At 46.2% G+C, this 26,768-nt stretch overlaps 1 protein-coding gene across 2 annotated transcripts in view; it reads right to left on the minus strand.

Annotated features, from left to right (window-relative positions):
• Window positions 1–1,340: 1,340 nt before the first annotated feature.
• The window catches only part of TLN2 (talin 2), a 393,238-nt gene continuing 367,810 nt past the window's right edge, over window positions 1,341–26,768 (minus strand). For both annotated transcript variants that reach the window (XM_064267460.1, XM_064267461.1), the window contains 7 exons: window positions 24,042–24,147; window positions 23,036–23,160; window positions 11,121–11,246; window positions 7,801–7,863; window positions 7,530–7,712; window positions 4,309–4,434; window positions 1,341–3,730 (listed from right to left, as the gene is read on the minus strand). In XM_064267460.1, coding sequence (XP_064123530.1) covers window positions 3,602–3,730; window positions 4,309–4,434; window positions 7,530–7,712; window positions 7,801–7,863; window positions 11,121–11,246; window positions 23,036–23,160; window positions 24,042–24,147 — 858 coding nt within the window. In that variant the 3' untranslated portion in view covers window positions 1,341–3,601. The remainder of the gene's footprint in view (window positions 3,731–4,308; window positions 4,435–7,529; window positions 7,713–7,800; window positions 7,864–11,120; window positions 11,247–23,035; window positions 23,161–24,041; window positions 24,148–26,768) is intronic.

The following is a 26,768-nucleotide window of genomic DNA, read 5'->3' on the forward strand; positions in this document are numbered from 1 at the left end:
AGGGCCCAGGTGACCGGCCTGGGACTTGAGGTGCCTGGCTGCACACAGCGGCAAGGCCATACCTGACAGGGTACATGGCAGTTTAAACCAGGGCTGTCTGCTCGTCCCAATGTGGCGCATCTTCCTACTCAAGGTGGCGGCGTAGTGATTACGAGTTGTGGCAGCTAACCAGGAGGCTGGCAGTTCCAATCTACCAGGTGCTCCTTGAAAACCCTATGGGGCAGCTCTACTCTGTCCTATAGGGCTGCTAGGAGTCGGAATCAACTTGAAGGCAATGGGTTTGGTGTTTTGGTTTTTACTCAAGGTTTATGCCTACTTTGGATTTCCTCTGGTGCTAGGAAAGCTGAATGGAACTCAGTGGTACCTGGTACCCTGTGGCTCTGGCCAAAGCCCTCTGAAAGGCAAATCCAAACAAAACGCAAACTCCTGGGTCACTGGGCCACGCTGAAGTCCGTTCAAGGTCATTTCTGGACCACCAGAGACAACAATTTCTGGGTACAACAGTTCAAAGTTAATTCTGGGAGAGAAGGCGCACATCCCCACACCCGCTCCCAGAGAGGGGTCTCGAAGCTCCTGGGCTGAGGCCACCCTGAACCTGAGACCAGCCTTGTGTTAGCAGCTCACACCCCGAACGCACTCATACCCGCATTATCTCCCTTGGAAGAAGACCCAAGAGGCCCCACTTGGACACTTGCATAATAAGCACCTATTAAATAATGCTCAGACAAAACACAGCCCTTCAAGCACTTTATGAAATGAGAAGAGACTGCGCCAGGCACGGGGCCATTCGTAGGCACGCATGCAGGGTGGGCGGGGACCAGAGGGTGAAAAGCCAGGACCACACCTCGTGAAAAATGGGAACCGACTTCCAAACCTCTCCTAGCAGCAGCCAAGGGCAGACCGGGGGATGGTTACACAGGTCCCACAAAAATAAACTGTTCCGTGCCTGCTCTTCAGTTGTAAAGACAGGCTTTTCTGTTTGGTTTGTCTCTGGAGGCGTTGCCAGTTTTCAGATGCAGCAGAGGGTTTAAATGACTTTGAGTCATAAGCCAGCAAGAGGGTAGTCACTCTCTGCCCGATGCCTAGCTCCTGGAATGCCTGGGACGTGTGGAAGGGGAGACGCCTGGATGTAGCTGGAAGATGAGAGGGTGCAGGAGTGGGAGAAGCCTTGGGGGGCTCCCCAGAGTCCTGCCAAATGAGGCCATTAACACATCCTGATTCTGAGCCTTTGGGTCTGACATGAGTCTCAGAAGGTACCTCGTATCCCTTCTTGGGATACAGGGGAGCTTCCCCAGTCAAACGGGCACTCAGAGTTTCATTCTCAGATGCGGGGTGGGGGTTCAGGCTAGCGTGGGGATGAAGAGTTGTATTGCTGTTGTTGTTAGGTGACCTCAAGTCGATTCCAACTCCTGGCGACCCTACAGGACGGAACAGAACTACCCCACGGGGTTTCCTAGGTCTTTTCTCCTGTGGAGCCACTGGTGGGTTCGATCCACAGACCTTTGGGTTAGCAGCCAAGTGCAGCCAGGGCTCCTTGAAGAGCTGTATTAGCTTTTCCCTGTGTGCCCAGGGCTCCGCCAGCTCCTCTCTTCTCCAGAGGTCAGGCCTCCCTACTCCACTTTCTACACTCTCCACTTGCTTCGCATTTAGACTGTATTTCCTCTACTTGTCTGGAAAAAAATTCTATTGTGCATAGCAGTTGCAGGACTCTAATATGGGAAACTGTCAGAAGTTCAATATTTTAAAACCCTAACATGGGCCAGGATCTGCTAAAATGGGGTCACTGGGCAAGGTATATAAGAGTGACACTTTCTGAGGACCAAGGTACCACCTTTTCCCTCTGGGTAAAGTTTTAAAATGATAAAAATGAAACAAACAAAAAACCCACTGTCACTGAGTCTATTCCAAATCAGAGCAACCCTACAGAACAGAGTAGAACTGCCCCATAGAGTTTTCTAGGCTGTAATCTTTACAGAAGCAGATTGCCACATCCTCCTTCCACGAACAGCTGGTGGGTTTGAACCACTGACCTTTTAGTTAGCAGCTGAGTGGTTAACCACCTGGCCACGAGGGCTTCTTATTGAAATGATACTGTGGATGAAATATGAAACGTGAGATCACATCAGTACAGAGAAGTAGAGAATGACTGTCTAACCAAAGTTTTAAAAACCAGGTACCTCCATTAACTCATCTTTCAAAGACACTATTCTCTGAGCCATTAACCCTTCATGTACTGTCTTAGGTAATGGCTCAGATTAAAAGTAAATTCAAGGTCTTAAAATGCCTTCTGAGGAGTGAGCTCTGAAGAGAGAAAACAAGGCAGATGGAGGCACGAGGTATGAAAATCTGGGACTGTGATATCCAAATAATGGACTCTGATACAGCTGCTAACCAAAAGGTTAGCAGTTCACATCCATCAGGCGCTCCTTGGAAACTCTATGAGGCAGTTCTACTTTGTCCTATAGGGCCACCAGGAATTGCAACCAACACAATGGGCTTGTTTTTTTTTTTTTGGGTTCACTTATTTGATAACAAGCAAAACCACTTTGTTAAAGGTTCACGTTGATTTTAGGAATATTACAATGCAGGAAAAACAACTTCCACCTTGGCAGAGAGGACAGATGATTTTTAAGCAGACGCCTTTCAATTGTGAATTCTGACCATTTTGAGAGCAGAGAAGCTGATATGGAACCCGAAGATGGGGACACCGAGGAATTTCTTTATTTCACCTGGATTCCCACCTTGAAAGCTTCAGGAGGAGCTTTGCACTGACTGTCATTTGGGGAACATGGGTCCGTACGGGTGGATTTTTAGGAACTGCACCAGCCTCTGCAGAGTAAGGCGCCCACAGGCTTTATTCCAGCCCCTGCTCACCCAGCCCCGACAGGCCTGCCCACCCTCTGCCCTTGTGATTATGGAGGAACAAAATAATCATTCAATTTTCTGGGCCACAGAACACAAGATGGGTCTAGATGGAACAAGGAGCTTACATACTGAGGCAAGAGAATGTGCAAACAGGAGTGGTAATCCTTCACCCTCTGGGGTGAGCCAGTGCGAGGTACGAGGTACGGGAGGGGGACCCACATCACCCCTGGAGTCCATGCTGCTCGTGTTTCTGGCTTTTATTAACCAAGTCCAGCTCCAAAGTCCATCTTCTCCTGAGAAGGAGGAGAATATCACGAATATCCACAACACCGATGACTTCCCCCGAGCCACTCTTCTTTTTTCCTATCAAGATGTCACAGAAAGGCCCAGGTGCAGGCCTAGAGAAGGACCAACAAAAGCAGAAGCGTCTGAGAACGATGTAATACTGACTTCTCTTTTTTGGTAACAGTCCACGAGATGTGCACCCCTCTCTCCTGAGATACTGTGAGGTGTGAGGGGAGGCGGCGGAGGAGCTATGGGTGGGACACTGTACCATGTGATGTCACGATCATGCAGCCGGTGCCTGACAGGACAGAGGAGTGATGAGGGGCGCTTGGGGCTCTAGGCTCGCCCCAGGGGAGGCGGGCTGTTTCCAGGCAAGTGCCCGGCCTCTCAGGAACACTGCTGTCCAGTCCTGTAGGGCTGGTCCCTGGGGCTTGCCATCTTGTCTCTGGCTCTAGCCTTCGTCTTCCCTTAGCTCCGTGGGCAGGAATTTATACTGCTGCTGGCGGATCTGGGCCAGCTTTTTCCTTGCTTCTTCCAGTTCTCGTTCTTTCTTGAGCATTTCCTCCTGGGCAGCAATGATCTAGAAGAAAAGCAACAAGCTGGATGGAGCGAAATCTTTTTTAGGAAGCGGCCTTCTCCTGCACTGCTTGCCTTATGAGCTCCACACCCCAGCTTTAGTGGGACACTGCAGTGCACCAGGAATAGCGCTCTCAGCTCTGGAGACCAGCCTCCCAGCCCAGGTTTCGGGTTTGGGACCAATGACCCAGACGGCCCAAGGAAACAAGCTGACTTCTGGCCACTGACTGAGTAGCAAATCAGCAGTTCTACTCTGTCCTATAAGGTTGCTATGAGTCAGAAATTGACTCGACAGCAATGCATATGGTTAACTGAGTCCCTGGGTGGTGTAAATGGTTAACACATTTGGCTGCTAACCAAAAGGCTGGAGGTTTAAGTCCACCCAGAGGCATCTTGGAAGAAAGGCCTGGTGATCTACTGCTGAGAAATCAGCCAGTGAAAGCCCAGTGGAGCACGGTTCTGCTCTGACACACACGGGGTCGCCATGAGTTGAAATCAACCTCACAGCAATGAGCTTGTTTTTTTTTTTTTTTTTTTTTTAACATTTTGGGGGTAAACGCCGTTCTGAATTTAATCACAAACCTGAGCAATGCCCCCTACAAATTTTGTTTTCACTACAACATCATCATCGTCAGCTTTGCCAAATGCAGCCTTCTGGGCGGCACGAACAAGATTGTCTGAGGCTCTTTTCACGGCATTTCCTGCCGCCTGGAGAGGGAACAAAACAGAGATTACAGCATTAGGAACAGCAATCTGGATATGGACAGAGCAGACATGAAGGTACAGTTCATAAGACCAATTCCTGAGAACACCAGTCAATTTATCACACAGAAGTTCTAATCAGTGAGTATCCATCTGTCTGTCCATCTACCCACTGATTCTACCCATATTGGCACCTACTGTGTGCCAAGCATGGCTTATTCACAGATGACTAAGATACAGTTCCTGGCCTCCACAGAGCACACAACCTTGAGGGGAAGAGAGCCATTAAAGAAATGACAACAGTGGCAAAGTGAGACGTATGTTACGAGAGACACACTGGGAGCTGCTTCCTTGGCCGAGAAAACCACTGTCCCTGGGCCCCAGTTCTATTGATATATTTCAGGGCTTGGCTCAGGCATCACTGTTTCCTGTTCACCTTGGCCTTACCCTCCCTCTCTGAGCTCCTGGAGAGCTCTGTAATGGCCCCTTTGCAGCCCTGACCGCATTGTGGTAGCCTGTCCCCCTCTGAGACAGCAAGGAACCTGACGTAGGGCGTAGGGCTGTGACTTGACTCCTTGCACAATGGCTGTCCAGGGCGGTGCGCACTGAAGGCTTTGGCAGGAATGAGGGGCTATGAAAACACAAGTGGGGGAGCATCTGCCCCTGTGTGAAGGGCTTGAAGTTCATAGTGATAGGGGCTTCACAGATGTACTTGTAAAATCACAGCTGAGTCTTATGCCTTGTGCTCAAGAATGGACAGTTATTAAAGACAGCTAAAGAAAAGCTTTTCAATATGAAGTCCAGATCTTCATGAAGGGCTAAAGCCCATACTGGCTCACCCTTCACGTTCACGAAGGGTGGTCCCAGGGACTTGCCTTTTGCCAGCTGTGGACTGGAATTTTCTCCTAATGGTGATCAAGTTTTGTTGATCCTCCCATATTTCTGTGCCCAGCCCCTCTCAGGATCAAGGGCTTTTGCCTTGGGGTTAGCCATCAGAAAGTTAAGCGGTTTTCTCATTCACAGCTAACTGGCCCATCAAGTGTCTTAGCATTTGTCTTAACCCATGTTTAATCTCTTTTGTATCTCAAAAGCGATTGACTCAAGATACACCCTATGATAACCCTGCTTATTGACATAACAAAGACAACCCATTCCCAAATAGGATTATAACCCCAGGCACAGAGGTTAGGGTTTAAATCACGTACTTCTGGGGCACATGATTCAACCCACAGCAGCACCCGATGGGGCCTAGGAGCACTTGTACAGGAAAGGAAGGGGAAGACAATATTTGATGAGTAGCCATCATGTGCTTATTCTCAGGATAGCTCTATGACGTCAGAAATCACTAGTCCATTTTTCAGATGTGGAAACTGAGGTTAAGTAACTTGTCTAAAGCTCTGTAACTGGTAAGTTGTAGTGTCAGGATTTGAACACAGGTCTGTTTAGCCCAGAAAACCTCTAAGGCTCATTGTAAGGAACTCAGACATGACATCACAGCATCCAGTTAAATGAGAAACAATTATAGAAGAATGATGCCGTATTATATCTGTGTAAATCTTCAGGATTTACACAAAGAACATTCATATCCATTATCCTATCTGACTCCCATAAGAGGCAGAGCACATATCTTTATCCTCATTTTACAGATGAGGCAACTAAGGCCTGATGAGTTTTGAGTGATATATATAAGGATCACCTTATGCATGGCTGAGGCAGGACTGGAACCCAGGTCTCTGATAATTCATGATGTTTTCCTCTGAAGGGTTCTAACAACCCACAAATTACAGACTCCCATACATGTTGCTCCTCAAATCCCATAGGATTATCCCAGGAGTCAACTGGGGATGAGGGAGGTGGGTCAGAGAGAGGCTCAGGAGGACCAACCAATAGAAATGCACTTTGTGACTTTTAAAATAAAGCTAGAGTTACTCCTTTTGATAGAACTGTCCAAACGTTCCACCCATTTATGATTTTATTCCCTGTCTTATATGAACATATATTGTCAGGCAAGATAAACAATCTGCATCATAATACTTATAGTAATAAAAAATCCAGAAAACTGGAAATAATGAAAATGTCCTAAGTATAGGGAAATTATGACACAATTACTTGATGTAATATCATGCAATCATTAAAAATGAGGCTTATGAAGAATGGACCAGTTAGCTTTGCATAGAGAACTTATGAAGCCTTCTCTCCAAGGGAGAAAATAAGTCTATAAAATGTTAAATGAAGAAAAGCAGACCTTATCCCATTATGATTACAATGAGACAGAATTATTCTGTATGTAGATTAAAAACAGCCAGAGAAAAAAGTGAAAGCATTTGAGGTGTGGAGATGCTGAGGCTATGTGATTTTTCTTTCAAACATTTCTTTTATTGTGTTTATAATTTTTTTTTTATCATTAAAACAACCAGGAAAAAATAGATGCACTGGGGAGGACTTGTCACCTTCACAAGCATATTCTCTAAGATCTGGGAAACCCGAGCCACAGTCTCATGGGAATTCCTCAGTCCTTTCACCCCCTTTTTTAGCAAATGCTGAAGGAGGGTCAGCTCTGAAACATGTGCCATGTTAGGCACGAGAGAAGCAAGGACGAAGATGTGGTATCTGCACCTAAGATGCCACAGCCTGGCCAAAGGCAGACATCCAAATCAGCACAGTGGCATGATGTCATGGGAGCTGTAAGGGTGGCCTGGCCGGGGGCTCTGGCAGGACAGAGGAGGGACTGATGGCCTGAGGCCTGGGAGTCAGAGAGGGCTTCCCAGAAGAGGTGATACCGGACATGAGTCACGAAGGACAAGTAGGAGTTGGCCTGTTTGGGCTGGAGCAGGGAGAGGGTCAGGACCTTCTAGGCAGAGTCAAGACTTGAGTGAAGGTCCCAAGGCCTGAGAGTAGGCGGCGCAGGTAGAGAATGTCAGCTTGGTGGCGCAGACGTGCAGGATGCATGGAAGGCCGCGGAAGAAGATGAAGCTGGAAGGTGGGACGGGTTGGCTGATGGAGGGCCTGGAGGGTCATGCCAAGGAAGTGGGACAATCCCCTTTGGTGACACTTACCCGCTCCAAGAGGAGAATTTTCCCACCAGCATCAGTGACCATTACCTGTAGCCGCCTCATGGCCTCCGAGTCCTGATCGGCCTTCACCTTGCAGGCCACAAGCAGCTGGGCCGTGGAAGCTGCGACCTGCTTGGCGGATGAGATGAGCTTCTCCTCGCTGGCATGTCCCTGAACAGAGGCGTTGGCTGCCTCGCAGAGATTGCTGGTTGCTGCTGCCACCATCCGGGCCTGGGGACGGTTAACGGACAAGTGACCCAAGGCCCAAGGCTCTCCCAGGGGACTCACAAAGCAAATGGGGAGGAGGGAGAAGACTCACGGCAGAAATCAGCCCCTGTGACCACTGTCCGTCGTCTGCCGCGTTGGCAGGGATGGAGCCGACCTAGAAAGTGTAGTTGAGAGAACTTCAGTGACAGCTGGGTGGCCCAAGACCACCGGCAGCCCCCTCAGGCCTTACCTTGCCCTGGGACTAGGGGGTACAAACATCTTGTTGGACACGTAGCACTGCCCAGTGCTCCCACCAACAGCACCAGCCTGAGGAGGGAGCACCCTGGCCACTGCATGACTGTACCAACAGGGCCTGGCTAGTCTCCATTTGGGCCCCGAAGAATCAATGAGAAGCACTGAGACCGGCTTCTGTTTAGCTGCCCCATACCGCATGTCTGTTGGGGTATTTGGTGGTTCAGTGGTAGAATTCTCGCTTTCCATATGGTCAACGCACCTCACGCACAGCCACCCTTCGTCCGTTAGTGGAGGCCTGCATGTTGGTATGATGCTGAATAGGTTTCAGTGGAGCTTCCAGACTAAGATGGAGCAGGAAGAAAGGCCTGGCAATCTATTTCTGAAAACCAGCCAATAAAAACTCTATGGATTACAATGATCAGATTTGTAACCAATCATGGGGATGGTGCAGGACCAGATAGGGTTTTATTCTATTGTGCATGGGGCCATCTTAATAGCAGAAAACAACACCTGCACTTCTGAGAAGTCACAGGGAACAATGAAACAATGGCTGGCTTTCCATACTCACTTCCTGTTGACCTTTTCCCATTTAAAACATGGGAGTCACAGGTCTTATCTTGCAAGGGCAGAGCCATCGAGGTCTCCTGCAAACTTAAATCTCTCTTGCAAACTTAAATCTCTCCCAATTACTGGCTCTGAAAACTTCCACGTGACTTTTCTGGCAGGTGATGTTAAAAAAGGATAGGCGCCCTGCTCCACACAACTGAGTGCAGAGCTTGGTCTTGAGGAAACACAGGTCATCTTGCCAGGGGTGATGGGGAGGCAGATGCAGGGATAAGATGATCTTATTTCTATTTAGAGGTCATGGCAGCACGCGAAGCATTTTCTGTCCAGACTCTGGAGGAAACACCTTTACACCTGCAGGAGGTGCCTGGAGCGGTAAGAGGCTAGTATCTCATTTTAAATATGAAACGGGGGATCCATCAGCAATGACAGGCCCTATTATGGGGCTTGCTGAATGTCAGGTAAAATTGCAAGGTTATATAAAAAAATAGTTCACCCAAATCCAGCGGAAACTCCATTACCAACTTATTAAATGCCTGAACGTAAATTCCCTGGAGGATGGGGACCCTGTCATATTCAAGTTTGATTCTGTAGTATCCAGCGAGGTGTCTGGCACATATCAAACCAGTTACCACGGTGTTGATTCTGTCTCATGGTGACCCTACATGTGTCAGAGTAGAACTGTGCTCCATAGGGCTGTATTTTAATGGCTTATTTTTTGGAAGTAGATAGCCAGGTCTTTCTTCCAAGAAGCCTTTGGGTAGGCTCAAACCTCCAACTTTTGATTAGTAGCCAAGCACCTTAACCCTTTGCACCACCCAGGGGCTCCATCTGGTGCATTAAAAAACAAAAAACAAAACAACCCATTGCCATTGAGTCGATTCTGACTCATGGTGACCCCATGTGTTACAGGGTAGAACTGCTCCGTGGGGCTTTCTTGGTTGTAATCTTTATGGAAGCAGGTCACCAGGCCTTTCTTCCGCAGTGCCGCTGGGTGGGTTCTAACCACGAACCTTTAGGTTACTAGTCAAGTGCAAGCTGTTGGCGCCACCCAGGGACCTTGTCTGGCATAGAGGTGGCTCTTTAGCAAGGTTGAAAGAAATGGAAAGTTTTAGGTAGAATGTTCCTCTCAATGACTCATTTCTGGTCTTTACTTGTTGACTGGTCAACAAGTACCTGCTGAGTCCCCATGATAAGGTCAGCACTCGGCTAGATCTACAGGGGATAAATGAAAAGCGTGACAAGAGAGTGCATGCCAGCTGGGGAGGTGGACACGGATCAGTATTGACTACCACGTGATGGTTTGGAAAGAGGAGCCTAAGTGTGGGGCGTAGACTAAAACATGGCTGTGCTCGCAAGAAAGGAAGACTTCCTGGAGGAAGGTGAACAGCCTCTGTTCTGGTGTAACTTCCTGTCTGTGTTACAAGTTCTCAGGTCAAAGCAAGCATATCCATCTATAAGCATGTTGGCAGCAAAGGTTTTCTGATATCACATAGAAGTGACTGACCATCACGGTGACCCAATTTCTCAAACCAAAACTCAGGCCTACCACCTGACAGGATTTCTGTAGGGGCTCTTTGTTTGAGAGGCTCTCTGCAAGGCGTACTTCAGATGGGGCAGTTCAGTGCTATATGGGACTATAGGGTAGATGGGATATTTTAAACGGGAAGACCCTCTCATACCTAGGATTAGTCTACTGTGGTTAGCTCTCATCAATCAAGTCACCCTCGGCTCGTGGTGACCCGGCATACAACATAACGAAATGCTGCCCGGTCCTGTACCATCCCCATGATCAGTTGTGGATCAGACCATTGTGATCCACAGGGTTTTTATTGGCTGATTTTCAGAAGTAAATTGCCAGGTCTTTCTTCCTAGTCTGTCTTAGTCTGGACACTCTACTGCAGTCTGGTCAGCATCATAGCCACACGTAATCCTCCGATGACAGATGGGTGGTGGCTGCGCGTGAGGTGCATTGGCCGGGGATTGAACTTGGGTCTCCCGCACCGAAGGAGAGAATTCTTCCATTCAACTACCACTGCCCCCCGGATTAGTCTAATGTACTGTTAATCCTTTGGCTCTTTAGAAAAGAACTATGCTTTTACGGGTGGGCTGAGATGAAGCAGATTGAAAAATCTCAGATTTAAAACCAGACTGGCCTTTTGGTCAATGTGCTCCAGAAAACGCGAACAGTGCGAAGTTGGACAGCATTCAGCTCTCCGGTCCTACACAGTGAATGGAGCAATTTGGATTTGGGAAAAGGTAGCAGAAAGCCCCTAACTGCGGTGCTCACAAAGTCATCCTCCAGGAAAACAGGGCAGTTTTGTCTTTAAATAGCACACAGCACAGCGGGAATATAAACACCTAGCTCAGGACCTGATCACTGCTTGGATGGGAATACCTTCCTTAACAAGAAGCAGCTGAGAGGCCTGGAAACCAAACCATTCTGTGTGTCAGGTTTAAGCAAACAGAGTTCACCGTGAGTCAGGGCAAGAACTGGCATTTGGGTGAGGGAAGGCGCGGTGTGTGTTGCCGTGGTCGGGCCAAAAGCTCTCCATCTTTCCCCTGGCAGCTCTCCCTACACGTTCCACCGCTTGGTCGCCAGGGCTCACCTACCTTGCCTTGGGCCACCAGCTCCCTCTGGGCTGCCGAGGCTGATTTGACCAGGGCACTCGTGGCAGCAGCAATCGATTTAGCGGCTTCCAAGATCTGTTCTTCAAAATCCAGGGTCTCATCTGCTTGCTATAATCAAAAGAAAACAGTGTCATATACAATTCATCTCCACAAAGGGCACTTTCTACCAAACTACTCACTGCTTGGTCCCCTGGCTCTCCAACCTGCCTGCTGGTTTCTGCTGACGAACTACACCCAGGGTGGAAATGCCCAGGCTGGCAGGCTGCTGCTTCACCTGCTGCCTCCCTGCCCTATTCTAGAACATAAAAGCTGTAAGCATTGCTATGCGACGCGAATTTTAAAACAGAAAATTCTAAACGGCAGACTGGTTTTCTGGACCAGAATACTAAAGTAAACATAAAATCACGACAAATACGACATGCTCAAACAGTGTCATCAGCATCAATGATAAAAAAAACAAAAAATAATACGAAAAAAATCAAATGAGTGGTGACGGTATTTTCCCAGAGCTTAAAGCTAAGAAAGTGGGCTGAAAAGAGGTAAAGATGGCTGTGGGTTGTCAAATGGCTTTTTTTCTTTTTGTGGGAAACACAAAAGCAAAACAGCATTTGCAGTTCTGTGGCCGGGCAAGGAGAGAGTTATATGCCAGCCACAGGTCACCCAGTGGTAGAAAAGGAATCAAGGCAACATGGCGTCAGGGTAGAACTCTTAGTCACCTGGAGTATGGAGGCATGGCTCCACCTTGGGAAGACCACTGGGCACCACTGCGTAGGTGCTGTCAGGTCATCAGGATTCCCATCTAATTCACCACTACCATGTCCTCCGTGGCCTAAAGAACCCAGGAAGTCGAGGAGAAACTTTGGGGGCGTAAGGCAAGTGTAAAGACTGTGGTCCCGGGGTGGGAGGTGGAGCATCATAATTTGGGGTTGTCAGACTAGATGCAAGGAGCCCTGGTGGTGCAGTGGTTAACTGCCTGACTGCAAACCGAGAAGTAGGCAATTCAAACCCACCAGCTGCTCCATGGGAGAGATATGTGGCAAGTCTGCTTCCATAAAGATTTACAGGTTTGGAAACCCCGTGGGGCAGTTGTACTCTGTCCTATAGGGACTGCTATGAGTTAGAATTTGACTTGATGGCAATGGGTTTGTGTGTTTGATTTTTTTTTTTTTGGTATAGGGTTGCTATGAGTTGGAATTTGGCTCGATGACAACACTTTCTGTTGCTGTTGAAGATGAGCTCCAAGGTCCCCTGCGGCAGTAACATTCTATCACCCTAAGACAAGGTGGTGAGGTTCCATATGGAATGTTACATGTTGACAACGTAGCCAGCACCGTTTAGGCATTCAGAGAGGAGGGTCAGACATAACAATACACTTTCAAAAGCGCCTGTGCTATGTGCCAACATTTTCTTAGGCACTTCCACATACATTAACTTAATTCTCCCAAAAAAGAAACACAACTTAATACTGTAGTTATCGTGATCCTTATTCCCTCAGTGAGAGGGAGGTGGACTACTGGGCCCAAGGGTCACGTGGCAGCAGGAAGCAGAACGAGAATCTAAACCTAAATCACGCTGACTCCAAAATGGTGTTCTTCTTGCCTGGGCCAGCCGCTAAGGCATCAACAGGAATGATTTAGCGAGACGATTCCAGTGTCGGAGGCTCTAAGCAGCTTTGCTAACAGGCCCATGTGAAACATCAGGCAGGAGGGATACCACTTTTTTCCAGTTCCCAGTTTTTAACAGGATCATTTTGAGCCATAAAGGATGCCGGTCTCATTTCTAACAGCCCATATTGACAAAATAAAATTTCAATGTACACCTAGTGGCTCTGAAGGACAGACAGATGGCAGCATCTGGACGTTCTCAGAGGCTGGATATTCTTTATTTCTGGCAGAGTCCTGCTCTAGGACCATATAGAACAGAACTGGATTCAGTTCCTCTGGACTGATTTGGGGTTCCTTTATTATTGGGGGGAGGAGGTGCTGGAATGGTGGTGAACAAATTTGTTTACTGAAGTATGAAAATGACTCATTATAAGATACTCTGGCATAAAAGGTACTCAGACATAGATGCAGAAAAAATTATATTAGGCTCTGATGTATTTGTTTATTTAATGACCTTGAGATTAAGAGCTTGTCTGGAAATTCATTCTGCAAAATAAAGTCAAGCATGTAACAGAAAAAGGCACTGGAGAAATCAGAATTGTTGAGTCACATGGGCCCTAGGACCTGTCTTCATTTTGCTGATGAGGAAATGAAAGCCCTTGGTGGCTAATCGAAGTCTCCCAGACTTGCGTCTCAGGTAGGCTCAGCGACACCATGGCTTCCAAGACTGAGTTTATTTTATGGTGTGCAATCCTTGGTGAGCAGATATCTAACTTCCCAAACTTTAAGATTCACAAAAATGGAGTTTCCTTAAAATTAAGTGCTAACTCTTCGCATGGATGGATCTGACAGAACCATCTCATCACAACTGATTTGAAGGGCCTCTCCCACGTCTTCCGCTGCCTTGGGTTTTTTTTTTTTTGGTACAACACATGCTTGAAATACTCAACTTGGAAATAGGTCTGACACCCACAGATTTTTCTTGCAATGGCAAGTGCTGTAATGCTCTTTGATGAATGCTTATTTTTCTTTCCAAAGCATCTCTGTTTTCAAATGGACACAGAAAAGAGTCTTCTCTCTGGGAGACATGTGCTCTGACCAGAAAGCCACTGGAGAATTTCCCAAGAAAGTCACAACGCAACTCCCTGGGATGGCAACAGGGATCGGCAGAATGAAGGGGAATGTCAGGTGCTATGCTCTGGCAGGGTCCCATGATGACACCTGCCTCTGCTTGCTGGATCCAATGGTGGAAAAGAAATCACCTGTATCTTTCTGTATGCTCACCAGCCCCCTCTTGCCAAAAGTAGACACTAACACTTAATGTATCCTCACATACAATTTCCAATCCAAGAGTAAATGGGATCTCCCCAAGCCAAGGAGACTCAGTTCCCCATTACCTTTATCTCCCACCAGCATCCAGAATGGAATCTGAAATTGGGGTTGTGAGAGCGGGAAGAGAAGGGAAAGAGGACCTAAGGGTAACCACATTATAAAAAAGGAGAGAAACAGAATCAACTTGGTTTTTGAAGGGCTTTCCTAAATAAAAGGATCACAATTAAAAAGCAGGATTTATTAATAGAGTAATCTCCACTGTAGCTGGGAGAAAAAGAACAGCAAAGTGGAGCTGCTGTGAGGAGACCCTGGGGATGAATCAGGAGACCAGGGTCCCGTGAACCCCTGAGGCCAGGTTCCTCTCACTGGGCTCTCATTCTCATCTACTCACCAGAGAGTGAGTTGGTTGGTCTCTTAAGATCCTCTTCAGCTGAGATTTTTTACTGACAGGACCCGGGTTTCTCAGCTCGTAGCTCTGGCTTAGGAAAGGTTTAGGACAGTCACATCCTCATTCCTGGAAATAAGACCCGGAGGGATTTCTAATGGAGGTGGCTACGGACTTTGTCGTTGTTAGCTGCGGTTGAGTCAATTCCAACTCACGGCAACCCCACGTGTGCAGAGTAGGACTGCCCCACCGGGTTTTCAAGTCTGTGACCTTTGGGAAGCAGATCGATAGGCCTGTCTTCCGAACCGCCAAGCTACCACACGCACCACCCAGGGGTCCTGGTTATGGACTGCTCTGTGGGAAATGCTGGCCTAGACTAAGAAAAACAAACTCCAGTTAACCTGACTGTGATCTCCTTCAAGGCTCGGACTGTGTTTTATTCAGTTTCTGTCCCACTAACCCAAAATTGGAGCCCTGGGGGTGCAGTGGCTAAAAGCTCAAGTGCTAACCAAAAGGTCAGCAGTTCGAATCTACCAGCCGCTCTCTGGAAACCCTATGGGGCCGTCCTACTCTGTCCTATAAGGTTGCTATGAGCCGGAATCGACTCAACGGCAACGTGTTTGGTTTGGTTTTGGGGAATGCAAAATCAGGCAGAGAGCAGCCCACGTGGTAAGCATTTGTTGAATGAATGTCTGCATTAAAGAACGAGTTTCTGAAGTCCCACAGTTCAGCCAGAGGACAACTTACATGGTAAGAGAAGGAAAAATACGTAGAGTGAGCGGCCATATTAGTAACTATCCATTCCTGAATTATGGGGACAAATGTACAGATGGGTGTGCCGGCTCCTGTCCCGTCTAAGGCTGTGGGTTGTTAACTGTATACTCTGCCTGGACCCCTCAACTGGCACTCATAGTTTGTGATGTTTGGTCCTGCATACAGATGTAAATAAAGTGGCAGTCTGCTAAGTGGCACTCTTAAAAAAAATAGTGCTGGGAAGAAGTGTAAAGAGATGCAGAAACAAAGACTCCGCGGATGGTGCTTCCCTAATGAAGGCTTTAGCTGCAGCCTCCAAAGGTTGAATCTATCTTCTCATCCTTTACGCTCTGTTCTCTTTGCCATCCCAATGTACCTGAAAAGGCTACTGCTACTGGGCAGGTCACTGTAGCTCTTACTGTCTTTCCTGGACTGTCTGGCAGACTCTAGCTGAGGATGGATTTATTCTCAGTCAGCTTTGCTTTTTGGTAGCTTCGAGAAAGGTCTCAGCACCCATTTGCTGGCATTTTCCTTCGGCTGGTCTTCTACAGAGCTCATCTTTTAGAGTTAGAGGGCTGATGAGATTCCTCTTGGGAAAGGCTTCAAGGAGCCAAAGGCACCCATAAGAGGTGGCCAAAGGGTCACTGCCCTGGATTTTGTCTCCTTCCCCGAAAATCTCATTTAAGGGTCTGCCTTGCTGACAGCTGACACACACAGTGATGGCTTTTCTCACAATTGGCTAAATAAGCCAAAGAGCAACTCATGGCACCATCTTTCCAGCTAGGAACTGTGCTTTGTTCTGTATTAACGGAAAGGCTTGCAGAGGCTTTGCTATTAAAAATAGGCTTATATAAGAAACTTAAAAAAAAAAAACCTTTGGCTATAGTAATCTTTTTTTTAAAGTGTGAACATTTTGCAAGTAATCTGAATGTTCTTAGGGAGGGGGAAGAAGCAAACCCCTAGAACTCACAACAGGAACAAGGCATTTTTCTGCTACTTGAAGCCTGAGCTGGAGCAGGGATCTTTCTCCTTTTTTGTAGTGGGTTTGGCTGCTACTAGTTTGCTCCTGGTATTGAATTGCGAGGCGTCTCGGGGGAGGCCTTAGCCTGTACCCTAAGACCCAAAGTGTTCACAAGCCAGATCAGCTTCTCTTTTGGAGGATCTATAGATGAGCTGGAGCCCTGGTGGTGCAGTGGTTAAGATCTTGGCTGCTAACCCAAAAGTCAGCAGTTCAAATTCAGCAGCCACTCCTTGGAAACCCTATAGGGAATTCTACTCTGTCCTGTAGGGTCGCTATGAGTCAGAATTGACTCCAGGGTAATGGGTATAGGTGGTTTGGCCCTAAGAGGACCAACATCTTCACCAGTTCTGATAAAAATGAAATGTCCCAGAACAAATGCAATGGCCAAGACTGCAGAATGGACAGCTGGCCTAGATCCCTCAGGCTGGCCTGATCTCAGGAAAGACTCCAGGGAGACCATAAATGGACCAAGTAGGTGCCAGGGCACCTGCCAACAGGGGAGGGCCCAGCCTCTGCATGCAGATGTGCAATAAATGCAAGCTTGTGCAACATCCACCCAAAAAGCCTGAGCTCGCAAAGTCTGCGCCATTAGCATTCTGGGAGTGGTTTTCCCATGGTATCCACTGTTTTACGACTTTTTCTTTCCTAAAATGAAAACTAAAACCACTGAAATGGACTTTTAATCACTACTTACACTTAATAAGAAAAACAAAACAAAACACTTTAAAGACTGTTTCATTCTCCAAAATCAAATCAAAACAAAACAAAAAGCCAATAACAAACAAAACCCCCAAAGGGTACCTGAGACATAGAAAGCATGGGCAAAGAAAAGATAACAGAATTCTTTAAAAAATTTAAGATAAATTTGCTCCATCTTAAGCGCCTCCAATGGGAACCTTAGCTGTTTCTGGGAGCACCTGACAGGACCTACCGTTCCACATGGCAGGGAGTCACTTGGGAACATGTAATGGCCGAGTTCCCAGTACACCTCTGCTTTTCACTCCCTGTGTCTCCTGACCTGGTACTGAGCAGCAGAAGATGAGCTTGAAGCCCACAACTTAGCCATACAGAAATGCTGTGTTTGCTAATCCTTCTCCCTGGACATGGCTGCCTTTCCCCACTCACCATATGAATCGATATAGAGAGTGCTGGTCAACAGCAAAACTGCCGAAAGACATAAGGAAGTCACATTCGTTTAAATAGACAAACTTCATCTAAAGTCCTCTCAAGACCACGTTTTTCTTTATCCATGGTGACGCTGGGGTGTCTCTTCTCCATCACGTCTTAGTCAGACAAGCTTTAACTGAACTCAAAATGAAAAACAATGTTGGCAGGAATTCAGGTAGCATCTTGAAAACAGCCCGAAAGAGCCTCTGCTGACACACACAGACCACTGCTCAGCTCCCACTTGGTAACTCCACAAGCCGGGACCCCAACACTACTTTTTCCTCCCTGGGTCATCGTTTCCTGCTGCCACTGTCTGAGTCCGACACTGTGCGTTCACCTGTAAGCTCCTGGGAGACGGCTCCTACAGATGTCCTGCTTAAACCATGTCATGGATTGAACTGAGTCCTCCCAAAATATTTGTCAACTTGGCTAGTCCATGATTCCTGGTATTGTGTGAATGTCCACCACTTTGTCATCCGATGTGATCTTCCTGTCTGTTGTAAATCCTATGCTACGATGTTAATGAGATGGGATTAGCAGCAGTTATGTAGACTCAGTCTACAAGATTAATCTGCAACTTCAGCCAATCTCTTTTGGGATATAATAAAGAGAAGTGAGCAGAGAAATAGAGGGACCTCAAACCACCAAGAAAGCAGTGCCAGGAGCAGATTGCGTCCTTTGAACCCGGTCCCTGCGCTGAGAAGCTCCTCGACTGGGAAGATTAATGACAAGGACTTTCCCCTAGAATCAACAGAGAGAGAACGCCTTCCCCTAGAGCTGGTACCCTGAATTTGGACTTCTAGCCTCCTAGACTGTGAGAGAATCAGCTTCTTTTTGTTAAAGCCATCCACTTGTGGTATTTCTGTTGTAGCAGCACTAGATGACTAAGACACCAGCGGCTGGCCCCCCCACGTGGGGCTGTCGCTTACACACACATCCTTAGGAATGCTCTTTATGAAACAGCGTTTCTCCTTCAAAAAAAAAAAAAAAACTGAGCTATTAGCAAAGTAGCTCTGTTCCCAGAAAACAGTGCTCACGAAGTCTTTTGTTGGGAGAGCTTAGAATAAGCTCACACATACTTCACAGTCAAAACCAACCAAAAGAAGACTGTTAGGTATCAGAAAAAATTTTCTTCTATATCATAATCCCCAATTTCTGGCTGCAGCCAATTAGGCTATGGATTTATTCTGTGACTGTTGGTTTATTCTAAATATTATCAACCTCCACTGACAAGTTAACCCATAACAGGAAACTCAACAGACAGAGTGCAGTCCACATTACATGACCTGTATTAACAAATGTTTAGGCCTCACCAAGGTTCCCATAAAGCCCAATAACCCGCCATCCACACAGCTGGCGTGGCTGATATGGTTTATCCATGTTGTCATTAGGACCGGAGAGGAAGTTACGGACAGCTGGTTTGTGCTTCTTGAATTTTAACTGAAACCTCGATTAGGAAAATCACTAAATTGTGGATCAAGATAAAAATGGAACCAAAATGAAAACAAAATGTAAATCTAAGTGTGTTTGGAGGTTCTAATTCTGACTTTGATCCTATGCCACAAACTTGGGTTCAAACTTTCTATTTTTCCCCCAAGCATATTCCTTAAAAATCTATTACTGCACAAATCTAAGTTGTACATACTATCTCAAGCCCTTATGAAACATCGATAACCAAGATTTGTTTCTACAATAATCAAGTAATCCAGCGATACTGATACAGGTCTCAAATGTTACAAGAAATGGAATATACAACATGATGATTTAAAATCTACTTGTGATTTTATCATGTTCTTCCCTGTTCCTCATAAACTATATTAGGCACCCCCGGAGACAGGGCAAGACACTGTAGGAATATGTTTGATATATAGTTGGATTAAATAACAACCTAATATATCAAACATATCACACAGAGGCCTGCAGAAAAGGCATCCAGGTATGACTGCGCTTGAGACTAGACAGTACTGAAGGCTAAAGCTGTGGGGGTAGTCACCCACTGCCACAACTCCTTTACCTGTCTTTGGAGTCACAGGTCTGTCTGCAAGTGTGGAAATGGCACCATTAGCAATACCATGTACCAGGGCTCACTGATATTCTCATTTTGCCATCACACCATCTTCCCAAGCAAAAGGTGAATTCAACAGTGCAAATTTGTTTTGTTAATTCATCGCTAGGAGATTCCAGGCAAAAAGAGATGCTTAAATTGTAAGGGCCAGAGATGGACTACGCTAGCCATCATCTTCCTAAACCATGGACCATCCCACGTTTAGTACATGTACAGCCAAAGCGAGCACACGGACTGTCCCATGTTTAGTGTATGTACAGCCAAAGCCAGCACACGGACCATCCCACTTTTAAAACAGGCAACCTGAGAATGTGAGCAGAACAACTCACATAAAACCATTGCCTCTCCCAAAACTATTCCCCCCAACAGTGCAAATGCCCCCCAGTTATGGAAGGAGGGAATATTCACTTTATATTGAGACTATGTGTATGTGTGTATGCACGTGAGAGGTATTGTAAGGATAGGGGTGTAATAGCAACTATTTATAGTATCCTTGGGATGTTTGGGTTTTTTGCTTTTAAAGTTATAGGAGAGGGTGGGGGAGAAACAAATAACCTCACAAGCCTGGCTGATTATGGTATCAGATTGGGGATTTTTTTTAACTGGGGGAAAATTCCTTTATGAAGGCAAAGGTATATTTTATTTCACATAGCTATTACTGTAATGTGGATGGCACTCCCAGACAGGCACAAACCCTGTGGTTTAGGTGTCTTCAAAATGGTTTTATAGAAAATATAATCCATGTGGCAGGAGCCTCTGGTTATGGGCAGAAAAAGGATTCGGACCATCCTAAAAGACTCTAGAAGTGCCAGGCATCCTTCCTAATACAGATGAGACTGACCTAACGTAGGTACCCCGAAGTGTTAACACTGACCTGAACCGAAGGAGTCCTCAGCGTTCCTGTGAGAACCCCACTGTACGTGCAAAGGCCAGGCGGTCCTAGAGGATTGTAAGGAGTGCTCTCCAGCCCCCGCCACCAGCCACCACTAATTCTTTATGCGCTGTCATTTGGAAAACACCTGTTTTGTAAAACTTCTTCCCCATCGCCCCAGCTCCACCATGATCCTTGTGGTTCCTCATCTGTCTCCTCCTTCATACATAGCATTTTTTATGGAGTTGTCATCATAATGAATATATAATTCTGCATCCTGGGTTTTTTGTTTTTATTTGCTTTCACAGCATAAGTATCTTCTTCACGCTACACAGTCCTTTTGACCGTTATTTCAAATAACCTCACAACACGTCTTCAAGGAGACACCTAGGTCACACCCAACTTCTCACGGCTACAAACAAGGCTGCAAAGAGCAGGTGTCTCACAGACACAGAGCTCTCTTCCTCTGTTGGGTTTCGTCAGTGGGGCAGATTCCCAGAGGTGGGATTAATGTCCCAAAGAACAGGGGTAAACCACAAACTGCCCCTCTGACGCTGGGTCGGCACGAGAGGACTGATACCGGACTGAAACTGCCACCCAGTGCCTTCACCCACTCCTCCTAGCTCAGTCATGGCGGTTGGGCCCTGGCAAGGTAACGCACCCCTCGGAGCCTCTGACTTGCTGGGATGATAGCAGTACCTGCCTCGTGGGCTTGTTGAATGGACCAAACGTGTTTATCCAGGTAAGGTACCCAGAGGACTGCCTGGCACATACCTGGTGCTCAAACAGTGTGAACTATGTTCTTTTCTTTTCATTTTTTATTGTTGTTCAGGCCATCAGCTCAGGAGCCTACAGAGTAATTTCTATTTCAGGCCTCTTCCTAGGAGGGGGTTAAAGTCTCCAGTAGCTTATACATGTGATGATGGTGATGACAACGATGTGATACAGGCAGCATTTACTGAGTCTTAGTCTATGTCATCGAATTGTTATTAAAAATTCTTACATCATCTCATTTTATTGTTATAACCACAATCCTACAGGGGAAGAACTCTAATAACTTTTCAGCTCAAGAATCACGAGGTAAATACACGGCTGGACAGAGGAAACCAGGACTCAAAGACACACAAGAGCTCAGAGGGACCCTGCAGACGGACAAAGGGAAAGAGCAGGAATTCCGGGAATACGGTAAAGCATTAGTTCTAAGTTAGCATCAGGTGAATTCTCCAGAAGCAAAGTGTCACTGACATGGCCTAGGCATTCGCAGACAGACTCTTTCCTGAGAGGCCGCTTTCGATAAAGCACATAAAGAAAAGGAAAAACAAATTAAATTCCAAACCTCTAAATCTTAGTCAATGGTTGCTTCTGAAGTTCAAGGCACATTTCCATTTACCATTAACTTGATTTACAAAGCAGAAACAAAGGCATAACTGGGAAAAGGAATTTTCCTTCTACCCATACTTTGCTCTTAAGCTTGTAGGAAAAACAGTGACAATCTCAAACAACCCAGGACCCTCAGCTTAGAGGCCAGCAAAGAAAACGCCGGTGAATCCAAAAATCAGAAGCCAAAACTTGTGAACTACATCTTGATGAGGAATTAATTTTTTAAATGCCTTTACCAAGGATAGGACAACTATGAAGAGATTGAGTCTAAGAGTTCCACAGTGTTAAGAATGTTTCCGAGCTTATTAGACTGACCACATGCTTGTCTATTTTACATACAGCACTGGCCCAGGAACCGCTTTTGAATGGTTTGTTAGTATCCATCCTTTGGTCTTACAAAAAATATGAAATTTTAAGCACATCTAAACTGGGAGATTCAACTTTTTTTTTGACAGGAGGAGCCAGATTTTATCTTTTTTAATGTACTCGGGTCCTCGGAAGGGGTGGGTAAGGTTTATAGGTACTAGTGAGAACTCGCTTGAATAGAAAGAAGATGAGGCCCCTGGATCACATTTTCATGTTGAAGATAGGCAATGGGGGTGGGGTGAATGTGTGTGTGTTGGGGGGTTACAACTTCTTAACAGAGTTGACCTTTGCCCCTGGACAGCCCTGGCCCATAATCCTTTTATTTAATAGTTGTCCTCCTTACTGCCTAATCTAAAAATATCTCTTTTTTTATATGGTTGTTTCTCTTAACGTATACTCATGATCTCAAGTTCTAGATACTTATCTAGTTGACAAAAATAGTTGGAAAAAACCCATCAGCCAACCACAATCTCCACCACTACTGGAAAAGTCTGTTAATGGATACACTTTTATGACTCACCTGCCCTACGTTGAGTTTAAGAAAAGGACAGACCCAGCACTGCTATTTCTCTGTAAAAAGCATAATGGAAACCAGAAACTCAGAGGCTGAAAACTTCATATTCAGTAACAGGGAGTTTCTAAGAGACGTATCTAACACCTGTTTCATATAATAGAACAAATCAAGGTTGTAAATGCCCCTACTCTTCCTCTGGATACCCAAAGGTATTGTTATGGGTGGTTAGCTTGAAAGAATCACCCACTGGTTTTTTCCATGCCCTGTAGAAAGGTGATCGGCAGGTAGGACAGGTTTACAGCTTGATGGTGCTTAGAATCCAATGCTAGTCTAACCACCTGGAAGGAGACAAGCGCGTGGCAGTACACCTACCCCATCCCATAGCCATTCACCAGAAGACTCACTGACATCAGACAAGCAACCAGAAACGGATACTCACTTTTGGTTTTGCTCTTGGCTTCAGTTGCTCTAACTTCTTAGCAGCAGCCTCAATGGATGCCGCAGCCCCCAGTAATTCTGTTTCTGCAATGACAGTTGGGTCTTCTGGGTCCACCCACTCTGTTCCTAAAATCAGTCCAAAAGAGGGTCATTCTTAATAGCTGCAGACCACAAGGTACTTAATTAAGAACAACGTCTGGATGTGCATGGAGGGTGACTCCGTAAGCCTACTGCCTGCTGGCATTGTCCTAAGCGATTATCTCACTAGCTCTCACAAAAGATGATCGGGATGCAGGAGGCCTTCCTGATCCTGGGTTTCTAAATCAGTTCTCTGTACACCTCTACCACAGGAGCAGCCATCAATAACAGCTTCAAAAGTCAAGATCTCATGGACAAGGCTCGCTGAAACCTTATTCTGACTTCCAACTTCAAGCCCATGAATGCAGGTCAGCATCCTCAGGAGACTCTAGAATACGCCGACCTCAGAGATTGCCATTCTTTTCTCCTGAGAACACATAATAGCCACTCACCTCAAGTCAAAGGGAGGAACATTTGTGAGAAAAACTTTTTCCCAGTGAGCTGACTGCTTTCTTTTGGCCATGAAGGGGTGTGCAAACAAGGCACTTGGCACCATTTTCTAAACATGAGGGCATTATTTGAAGAATGAATGTTCTGATGAATGAGAACGTACATAAAAATAAACGGTAGGATCCTTAAAGAGAGAAGTGAGTGGTTCTCAGCTGATTATGCTATGTAAGTGGAAGTACTTTAAAATAAAGACTTGAGAGAAGACTTGCTTCAGGGGAACATTAATTTTTAAATCAAATCTATACTAGTTTGCTTAAAAAAAAAAGTACCTCACTATCCTTCTTCTCACCGTATTTGCCAAGAAAGGGCCTCCGTTAGCTGTGCTTTTGCTCCGCTCAGCCCACCATGCTAGCACTGCTTCAGGGAGGTGCCGGCGATGCTGACCCAGGGACAAGAATATGCGAGAGACTCCTACTTACCTTTCATGGCTTCTGCCGCCTGGATAAGCTCAGTCACCGCTCCAGCGACTCGCTTGGAGAAAGCAGCCAACTGATGCTTGAGCTCTGGGGTTGGTTTCTGAAGAATCTATGGGTAAAAAACAAGTCAAACGCGTAAGGGGGAGGGGGTGGTAACCACGTGAAGCACACCCTTACTGGTGGGAGTGCGTGTGACATCCTGCGTGTAAATTGCGTCTTGACCCAAAGAGACTTCAGAATCTTGAGAAGGAACGCTGAAAACTCCCTGGGCTTCAGCTTCCTCGTGTGAGAAATGAAAAGTTGGGCCCAGTCAGGGGTGTCTCTAAGGTCCCTTCTGACACATTTCCCAAATGTCATAAAGGAGGTGAAGTCCTAAAGATGCATAAAACAAGTAACATGCCTACAAAAATTCCCAAGGGTAAGAACATTCTGAGTGAGCGCAAGAGCCCCAGGCCAGCCGGTGCTTGTGACAAAACAAACTGGGGTCACAGGGACTGCGTGACCCAGGTGGGGTCTTGGAGACAAAAATCCCCAAGTGAGCAACAACTACCTGATCTGGAGACTCAGAAAGAACAATCTGTTTCCAGGGTTTCGATCTCAAGTTCTCCTGGGAGAAGTACTGCTCATTTGCCCTCTTTTGAACTAATTCAAAGGTTTTTAAAATTTGTTTCTCATTTTTTTTTTCTAGTGGCAAAAAAGATACTGAAAACCTCAAACTCCCATCCAACTTAAAGGATACCCCCCACTGACTTCTCAAATTCTTCAAAGAACAGACCTTGGAGATGGGACAAGAGCTCCTCACGGCCCTCCACCATGGTTTTCAATTCAGTTTGCACCATCCTCATCCTTTCTAATTTTCCAAATTCCTCTCCCAACACTCTTTTCTGTTCTTCTTCCCTATGTTTCCCAGCAGTAGGGTTCAGATTTAGAAATTTTAAGGTAGTCAGGAGGAAAGTGCCAGAGCTGCCTGTCTTGGGACAGTTCTGGAGCCTCTGAGCAGGGGATGAAAAATGGGCTTTGGAAATGGAGAAACCTGTGTTCAAACCTGGCTTCACCTGTTACTGGTTTATGACACCGGGCAAATTACCGAATCCCTCAACCTGTTTCTACATCTGTAAAACCAGAATAATACCTATTCCTCCCGGGCTGGTGTAAAGATCAAATGGAGTAACACATGGGAAAAAGCTTGCACAGTGTCAGGAACACAGCAGACATTCATTAAACGTTCATTCTCTTCTTAGTGTCCCATGCCCTTTTTCACCTGGTTAGCTAAGTCCCTCTCTCTCAGAAGTCTGCAAAAACGGACCCTGGCCTGACCCCACCATACTATGACTACTAGGGAAGCTTAGTAAAAAAAGTCTAGGGCTGGAGTGTTAAAGACACACCCAGCATGGAGGACATTACGTTATACACTAAACTGATGAGTCGCTGGTTTTAGAGCATCACGTCACACGCATCTATCCCCATCCTCCCTCCTCTTGCATCTTCTAACTTTATTCTGTATTTGCGATCATTCTAAGATTTCAGCTGGTGTGTTATTCTTGTTCTCTCACCCTAGGCCGTACACATAGCACAGACCTGTGGGTGAGTGAAAATGAACGAATGAATGAATAACAGACTGACACTACTGGAACAGGTCTCAGTGTGACAGCTCCCTAGGCCAGTCTCAAAAGAACATTAGAACCAAGGAGAGGTGGTGGGTAAGTGGGGAGCTTTTACTTCCTAATATAGCAAGTGGGCAAAGAGTTCAGTTAAGAACAGGTTCTGAAGTCAAAATACCTGTGTAACCCTGGACTGGTTATCCTCTCTCTAAGCCTCAGTTTGCTTATCTATTAAATGGGGGTAACAACAGTCCTTTCCTCATAACTTAAGTTGAGATTATGTAAATTAATGCCCACAAAGGGCTTCAGATAGAATTGGTCTGGTGTGTGGCCTGGGCACCTGGATTGTTTAAAGTCCCCCAGGTGATTTTCATGCAATCAGAGCTGTGGACCACTGCTTTAGGCTCACATGGTGGCATCTACTACTACTTAATTTTAAAATTCTTGTACTGTATGTGGCTGAAACAGTATCTGCTACAAGGCCACCAGGTGGATAATGATTATGGCTTCAGGGTCTGGATATCTAAGCGATCCACTGGAATCATTAAATGGTGTCTCTACAGTGCTTAAACCAACACAAATAAGCAGAGTTTAGGGTATGGTGGTGTCTTATTTACCGAGTGTTGCTATGACAGAAACACCAGAAGTGGATGGCTTTAACAAACAGAAATTTATTCTCTGAGTCCAGGAAGCTATTAGTCTGAGTTCAGGGCACCAGCTCCTGGGGAAAGCTTTCTTTCTCCATAGGTTCTGGGGAAAGGTTCTTGTCATCAATCTTCCCCTGGTCTAAGAGCTTCTCATGCTCTGTTCCTGGTGCTCCTTTCATGGTGCCATGAGGTCCCTATCTCTCATTTCGCTTCTCTCACCTTTTATCTCTTGTAAGATAAAAGGTGATGCAGGCTACATCCCAGGGAAACTCCCCTTACAGGGATCAGGGCTGTAACCTGAATAAAGGTGTTAAATCCCACCCTAATCCTTCTTAACATAAACTAATCTTGCCTCATTAACCACAGGAAGAGTTTAGGATTTACAACACAGGAAAATTACATCAGATGACAAAACAGAGGACAACCACACAATGCTGGGAATCATGGCCTAGCCAAGTTGACACATCTTTTGGGGTGACACA

The sequence above is a fragment of the Loxodonta africana genome, chromosome 13, assembly GCF_030014295.1.
Source record: "Loxodonta africana isolate mLoxAfr1 chromosome 13, mLoxAfr1.hap2, whole genome shotgun sequence".
In the NCBI taxonomy this organism is placed as follows: Eukaryota; Metazoa; Chordata; class Mammalia; order Proboscidea; family Elephantidae; genus Loxodonta; species Loxodonta africana.